This window comes from Anopheles darlingi, chromosome 2 (assembly GCF_943734745.1).
Source record: "Anopheles darlingi chromosome 2, idAnoDarlMG_H_01, whole genome shotgun sequence".
NCBI lineage: Eukaryota > Metazoa > Arthropoda > Insecta > Diptera > Culicidae > Anopheles > Anopheles darlingi.
The window spans coordinates 28,744,403-28,751,902 of NC_064874.1; the positions used below are offsets into that span (position 1 = coordinate 28,744,403).

The window sequence follows — 7,500 nt, forward strand, 5'->3', positions numbered from 1 at the left end:
AGCATGCTCTGGTGGGGTTCGAGGATTATAAAGATGGGTTCTGTGGTTAACTATGGAAAACTAGGCCCTTCTCCTAGCCAAATGCATTAGGATGCAGCTAAAAATACGATGTCGTCCACTGCAGCAGCCAATTGTCAGACCGCTTCATCGTACGAACCCTGCGCCATAAGGTGCATGCACCATGCGAAAGGGCCCAGAACGGACTGTATGGTGTATGTGTGTGTGTGTGCGTGTGCATGCCGCAAACGTTGCATAATGTAGGCCTTTGTGCAGGATGATGCAGCCACCAGGAGAAGGCAAAACCAAGAATCCACGACGGCAGCAATTTTTCCCTTCGACTAACACACCACACCCGTCAGCAGTGCTGCTGGTTTGGCAGCGAGCAGAGGTGCAATTCGAGACACGTTTGTTGCGTGCCCGTCGACTGAACCGAACCGACTGTGCCTGTCTTCGGTTCGGTTCAGTCGAATGTCGGTCCGCTAAAGGCAGCATGCCTAGGGGCATGAGGAACAAGTGGGAATTTTGACGATCCTTCTTGCTCTCCTGTGTTAAACTGAGTGTCTCGACAACGATCATCGAGACATCCAAATTATGTGTGGCCATGTATGTGTGCGTTTTTTTTTTATCGGATCGCGCCATATCGCGAGTCCGCCGCGCCGTCTCTTTTGCGAACTTTTTTTTTATTACACTTTATACAGAAATGGAGGGATCAGTTTTCCTTCCTGTTTTGTTTAGTTGTTCTTTTGCTGACCACCAGGACCGCCAGCGATGGCGAAGGGTGTTCTGGAGGACGATCAAACTGGGCCCCCGGGGGGGATAACAAAGGGGGGCCAGACAGGGCCATTCAGCAGCCACTGAACTTCGCGTTGATATAACAACCCCAGCATTGGGCACATTGGACTGGAAAAGGAAACCCTCGAAATGACCGGTTTATGGCAGGCTCATTTTGGGCTTGGGAGTATTCTTTCCGTGGACGAATGGAATGGATGGAATTCCTCGTTTCATTGTTCCCCAGCGGACCGAGTGACGAAACATGGGATATCCGTGCTTGGACAAAAATGTTACATGAAAGAAAAGTACGAAAAATTATGGGTAAAAATATAAATCTTGGCTTAGTTCGTTGTCCGTATGTGATAAATTATGCAACGAAAGCATCTAACCGATCGCGGAACAGCAAAAGGTTCGGGCTAATGGGTGTGCATCTGGGATTAGGACGTTCTCCCCATTATTAATAGCTCCTCGACCGTTCGCTTGTGCTCCAATTTTTGCTCCCGGCAATCGTAACCACTGCCACTGGCAGAGCACAGCAACAACAGCGGTAGTGTACGGCGGCAGTCGCGTCACGTGCTCTATACTCTACCTCATCGTCACCTGTCCTACGCGACGGCGACTCGCATTGCAAATAGTTTGCGGTGGGTAACGATGACGCGTAATACCTCCGCTAGCACGGTGTAGTTGCACCTGCCAAGCATCTCCGGCCCGGCGGGGGGACACTGTAAAGTGGTTGTGTTCTCTTTGGAACACCATTCGCCTTTGACGTCACATCGAGCGCATTGGTATTATAGTAGTCTGGTTGCCTATACGAAATGTGTCTCTGTATGCTGTACTGTGCATTACACAATATGATGTGTTTTAAGTGCGTTGCCTTTTTACTATAGAGGAATTGATTAGACAAGGCATTTTTCTGATTCGTTCTAATGGATTTCGTAATCTTACTCACAAAACTGCCCTCGTTTGGAATGTTCCAATAAACACGATCAATGCACTCACAAACACCAATACGCCAGCGCACGCTGGATCAATCAAACTTGGGAAATCGGTGTGGAACAGGGAGGAGTGTCGGACGGAAAAACTACGTTGGTGGAATGGGTATTTGTCTCGGAAAAATCGCCACCAACACACCCATATTTTCGGATACTCGTGTGCTCACGCTCTGCGCTCGCGGCACACAGTTGCGAGAGAGTGAGTGCCTGGTGGCACTTTTTAGTACAACGGACGCGCGCCGTTGCTGAGAACGCAGCATGTTTGTTTTAAATCGAAGCAACCTCAATCGAAGACCTCGCTAGTATACGGCCACGCATTGAAAGATATTTGACCAATAAAATGACACTCTTTTATTTTGTTCTGCTTTCTTTTAAGGTGCCACTTTCGGAACGGGTATTACGGCCATCAAATTGACTGCCCTTGGCAGACCACAGCTACTAGTGAGTACTGCAATGCAACGGCGAACGCCAGCCTTGCACACTTCATCTAAGCAACCCTGCTGTTACACTCCGTCTGCCCTTTGTCTCGTTCTAGCTTCAAGTTTCGGAAGTAATCATGCAGGCCCGCAAATACATGATGGATCTGGCCGGTGGAACGGGGAACATTTTGACACATCACAAAACCATTAAAGATCTCGAGCGTTACCTCGGTAATGTGGCCGATAAGAAAGAGGTAAAGGAGTTCCTCACCAAAGTGACATCTGACAACGATGGGTAAGTGTAGGAAGGAGGCATCTAGGCCAGGGGTGGGGGAAGTGGGCCACACAGGGAACGCTGCTTTAGTCACTGTTTCGTTCCATTACCTTTCCAGCATTCTGCATCTGTTCCCTTGGAGTGGTATCATCAACGAGGATTGCCAGCTGAGTGAATCGTTCCGCGTGCCGGACCCGGTCACCGGACAGATGCGCCGTTTGATCTCAAAGATTCCACCCAAAGAGGAGGAGATGTTCCGTAATATGATTAGACGCTTGAACACCATTGTGAAGGTAAGTGGCGCGGACCGGCACATTGGAGGACGGCGCACAACAGTTGCTAACTGGCAAAACACGCGTCTCCATTCTTCGACAGACTGCCCAAGATTTGGATGTACGTATAATGATTGACGCCGAGCAGACCTACTTCCAACCGGCCATCTCGCGTATCACGCTCGAGATGATGCGAAAGTACAACACCGAAAAGGCAATCGTGTTCAACACGTACCAGTGCTACTTGAAGGATACGTACAAGGAGGTAGGATCAACAGGTGGTGGTGATGGTGGTTGATCGATCTCAATTGATTTATTATTCCTGTACTCCCCGATAATAGGTGTGCACTGATCTTGAGCAAGCAAAGCGACAGAACTTCTATTTCGGTGCGAAGCTTGTACGGGGTGCGTACATCGAGCAGGAACGAGCACGTGCGGCCGCTCTCGGTTACGAGGATCCCACCAACCCGTCATTCGAAGCGACCACCGAAATGTACCACAAGACGCTGACAGAATGTTTGAGAAGAATCAGGGTATGGTATAACGGGCATGAATGAAAGTTGCCCCCAAAAAGCAAAAAAAAAAGGTACAATTGCTAACGCCAACTACCACCTCTTGTGTTACAGATTCTCAAGGACGCCAACATTGATCCGAAGAAGATTGCCATTATGGTAGCGTCGCACAACGAGGACACAGTCCGTTTCGCCATCGAGAAAATGCAGGAGATTGGCATCCATCCGGAGGATAAGGTTATTTGCTTCGGTCAATTATTGGGCATGTGTGATTACATCACTTTCCCGCTGGGTAAGTTACACTTGAACTGTGAATTAGGAACCGTAGAAGTAAGCAATCACTCACATCGCACGATTTGTTCCGATTGGTTTGCAGGTCAAGCGGGCTACTCAGCCTATAAGTATATCCCTTACGGCCCCGTCAACGAGGTGCTGCCGTATCTATCGCGACGAGCACAGGAGAATAAGGGTGTGTTGCAGAAAATCAAAAAAGAAAAACGACTCCTGCTGTCCGAGATCACGAAGCGACTAGCGAAGGGCCAGCTGTTCTACACGCCCAAGGGCAAATATGTACCCATCTAAGCTTGTAGCCATCATCATCCTCCAACAGCAACAGCAGCAGCAACGGCAACAGCAACAGTAATCCTCCATACGCACCTAGACTCATACAATCCGCAGAGCGAGTGCGTGTGTTCCTCAAGCGATCGCTATAACCCTTGTACCTCTCCTCTAAAGTCGTGATTTTTGGTAGATCGCGGTTTTGATTCCTGTTTCAACGGAAAAGAGAAAAAAGCAGGTGTACAGCCAACACCGTTTTGCTCCTCGGCTATTGAGAAGCATTCACACCGTCCTACGATGGAAGAGCAAACGTGGTTGATCTTGTTAGCGATAAGGCTTAGCAGCTTCTTGTGATTTCGTGCGTACCGTGCCCTTCTTTTTGCTGTTATTTTGAACTAGCTTGTTGACACGCTGTCTGGCCGTGACGATTTTACGGAGCTCGTGGCCACACGAACTTTTTCACATTTTTCTGACGAACGAACGAACGATATTGGTGCCTCCATCGCGCTATTTTGTCCTTTCGTTTAATTCTCCTGGACGATCGCTGCGAAGCTGTTGGTAGTGTCCACGATCGAACGTGTTCCCCGACCCCCAAATACCCAACCGTATTGATATGTTTGAAAGCTGCGCAATGCAGCAAAGTATCGAGGAGGTTGCGAAAGTTGCATAGGAGTTTATCGAATAAAACCAAACTTGTGATCTACAGTAGCCCGACCGGTTCACTGTGCGGTTCAGTTGCGGGCACCACAGTACACATACACACATACAAGTAAACATTTCGGTGAATCGGTATGCCCGCACCGACCGAGTGAACGTATAATTTAATCCATCAGAATTGCGTTGTTCGAATCTCCTCTCCAATTTTCCCATCCAGTGGTCTCGTATCCGTTGCCTGCTTCACAAGGAAACAAATAAGCTTAACCGTTCGGTATCGACGGTATGTCAGCATATCTCTAGTTTCACCCTTACTGGCCTACTGTAAGCCACACATGTCCTTCCCATAGTTGGTACCGCTTGTGTTTTCTCCGCTGGTTGGAAAATGGAGGTCAAAAATGGATAGGAAATCTCACGTCACTCCCTATTGGATGTAATAGTATTATGCTTGTAAGAAGCTAAGCGGCCGGGAGGTGTAGTAATCTCCCGCTAGGCAAGAAAATGGCTGAGAAGATGACGGAGGCTAGGAGAAGTAGAAGATACCACACCTTAAAAATGCTGACAATAAACGGACTATGAAATACTTGTGCAACACTGTTGGAACGTATTCGAAAAGGAACTGTGGGCCGAGTGAGATTCGCTTGTCTGATAGATACTGCAACGACAGCAGCGATTGAACAGTACGGTTTGCACATGCTGCCTATCCATCGCGCCGTGCAGTGTTTCGTTGGTGAGTGATTGGGGTGACATAGAGACTGGGTGCAAAGTCAATACTCGGAGAGAGACGCAACTTAGAACATGTTTTAGGTGGGAATTTAATCGTATATCAAATGTGTGAACAAAAACCTTATAAACCAAGAGCAAAGCTACCAACATACCAACCAAACACTACCGAACTCAACTCCACACGAACGAAACTATGAAGAACATACACACCCATACACAACACAAAATACAAATGTTTCTCAAAGTTCTAGATAAGTGTTTACATGTTCCCGGCGAAGGTAAAAAAACCGGGAGAAACTCTGCTACAAACAAGCGGGAACTAAAGCCGAACAACAATTATTATGGTAACGGGATGCAGGATGAACCATGCACTGCAGGTTCTAGACATGAATATTGTACTCAAAATGGAAGCCCGAGCCTGGAGCCACGTCGATGCCAGACAGACCATCGCTTGAAGAAATGCACTTCGGTTTATTCGGTGTGCGTGGGCGTGCTTAGAGTGCATTTCCGCAGGTGAAAGGGTGTTCTGTTAATTGTGTTTTCCTTGATCGTAAGATGTGTAAAAACTTCTGAGATACACAATAAAAATGATGCATCAGAAAAGCGAACGTTTAACGATACCTTCTTCCGTTGGTAAAAAACTAAATTAAGCTTTCTCCAAATGTCCAGGCGGCGGCGGAAGGTCCTCAGAGCGGTGTCCTTTTGGGGTCGGGGTCTTGGTTCGAGGCGAGAGGAGGTCCTTTAGAACCGATTGACTTTGGGGCTCTTTTTATACTACCCTTGAAAGCAATCCAGGATGCGTGGTGCCTCTGGTATGACCAAAGTATGGTAATTTTATTTTTCGTTGTTCCTGACCGGCTTTTTTGGGGATTTTGCTGCTACTAAAAATTAAAAGTTTGAAAATTTGAAAAACGCACGTGCGCGCACCACGTGGCGAACATCAATCGCACCTCTCTCTCTCTCTCTAAAATTTGCAGTTGAGTTTTTCTCTCCCTCTAACTTTTGCCAAAGATAGCTCTCTCTCGTTCTCGCGGCAAAGAGTGAGAGAGAGAGGAGTTCGCCACTAGCGCTGTCTACAGGTCCCACGGTGTAGCTCAAATAAAAGCATCCCTCTCGCTCTCGCACCAAAGGTTGAGTGAGAGCAAAACTCATGCTTCGATTTTGAGCCACCAGAGGGCACTATTGACTATTTTTGACAGACCGGAATGTTTGTTTACTTCTGAATTGTTAACCCTTGAGTCGTTATGTAAAAAAAATAATTTTTACCCTTTTCAAACGTTTTTCGTGAAATTCTCTTCGTCGTTCTCGTTGTAAAAGAAGGCCGGGACGGTGTTAGAAACTTGGAGAACCGCAGCGCCAAAGATCCCCAAAAAGACCGGACCTGCAACCACTAGGTATAGTCTTTTTGCTGTTTCTGTTTCCGAATAGTAAAAGAGCTTCCGGTATATAAAAAGCTGATTCTTTTTCCGAAAATCTTAACTAGTTATTTTGGTGTGGTTTTATATTATAATTGGGTTATTTAAAATAAAATAAAACTTTTTATATAAAATTCATGGATTTTTTCCCTCAAATACTGCAATAGTGCAACCACGAAAAAGGACTCTTATCCGGAATTCTGCGATCTTGGAGTCACGGACCGAAATCCCTCGAAAACCGGCAAGTATTAAGGTTTGTGAGCCTGCTAGGATCTGTTGCATTAACGACCGATTTCTCCTTCCAGTCCGGAGCTCCCGGGAAGGTCCTGCAAAAGATTACGGATAGCCTCTTTCGAAACGAGTCTTTCTGCCGGCTAGGAATTCGTGGGAAAAATGGTAGCCACACGATTGAAAACTTTTGTTCGACCGTTCTGTGTTAGTGCTCGAGTCGATAAAACTTTTACGAAATGGTACCAAAGTCTTTGGGAGCAGAAACAGAATGAACCGCCGTACGATCACATCGTGCAAGTCGGTGATCCGGTACTGCGCCAGCAAGCGAAACCAATTCCAGAGGGTGAACTCCAATCGGCGGAAGTCCGATTCCTAGTCAAACATCTAACGAAAGTCATGCGTACTTACAAATGCGTTGGTCTAGCAGCCCCACAGATCGGACTCTCACTCCGTGCCTTCGTGATGGAGTTTCGGGACGAAGTGCGTGATCAGTACAGCAAGGCGGACTATGCCAACCGGCAGATGGAAACATTACCGTTGACGGTACCCAGATGGCTTTGTATGATAAGGGATGAAGTTGATAAACATTTCGGAATTTCTTTCACTAGGTGTTCCTCAATCCAGAGCTAAAAGTACTTAACTACGAAAAGGTGCTCCACGCGGAAGGCTGCGAAAG

The 7,500-nt window shown here is 47.1% G+C and overlaps 2 protein-coding genes across 6 annotated transcripts in view; both read left to right on the forward strand.

Annotated features, from left to right (window-relative positions):
* LOC125950237 (proline dehydrogenase 1, mitochondrial) overlaps nt 1-5,035 on the forward strand; it is a 14,162-nt gene extending 9,127 nt beyond the window's left edge. For all 4 annotated transcript variants that reach the window (XM_049678030.1, XM_049678031.1, XM_049678032.1 and 1 more), the window contains 7 exons: nt 2,140-2,204; nt 2,299-2,477; nt 2,575-2,749; nt 2,832-2,993; nt 3,070-3,261; nt 3,355-3,532; nt 3,617-5,035. In XM_049678030.1, the coding sequence (XP_049533987.1) occupies nt 2,140-2,204; nt 2,299-2,477; nt 2,575-2,749; nt 2,832-2,993; nt 3,070-3,261; nt 3,355-3,532; nt 3,617-3,822 (1,157 nt within the window). In that variant the 3' untranslated portion in view covers nt 3,823-5,035. The remainder of the gene's footprint in view (nt 1-2,139; nt 2,205-2,298; nt 2,478-2,574; nt 2,750-2,831; nt 2,994-3,069; nt 3,262-3,354; nt 3,533-3,616) is intronic.
* Nucleotides 5,036-6,427: 1,392 nt separating this feature from the next.
* Nucleotides 6,428-7,500, forward strand: part of LOC125959863 (peptide deformylase, mitochondrial-like) — a 1,421-nt gene continuing 348 nt past the window's right edge. Inside the window, exons 1-4 of one of the 2 annotated variants that reach the window (XM_049692846.1) lie at nt 6,428-6,572; nt 6,761-6,834; nt 6,899-7,367; nt 7,433-7,500. The exon at nt 7,433-7,500 is cut by the window's right edge and continues 348 nt beyond it. In XM_049692846.1, the coding sequence (XP_049548803.1) occupies nt 6,987-7,367; nt 7,433-7,500 (449 nt within the window). In that variant the 5' untranslated portion in view covers nt 6,428-6,572; nt 6,761-6,834; nt 6,899-6,986. The remainder of the gene's footprint in view (nt 6,573-6,760; nt 6,835-6,898; nt 7,368-7,432) is intronic. The other variant, XM_049692847.1, reaches the window with a different exon arrangement.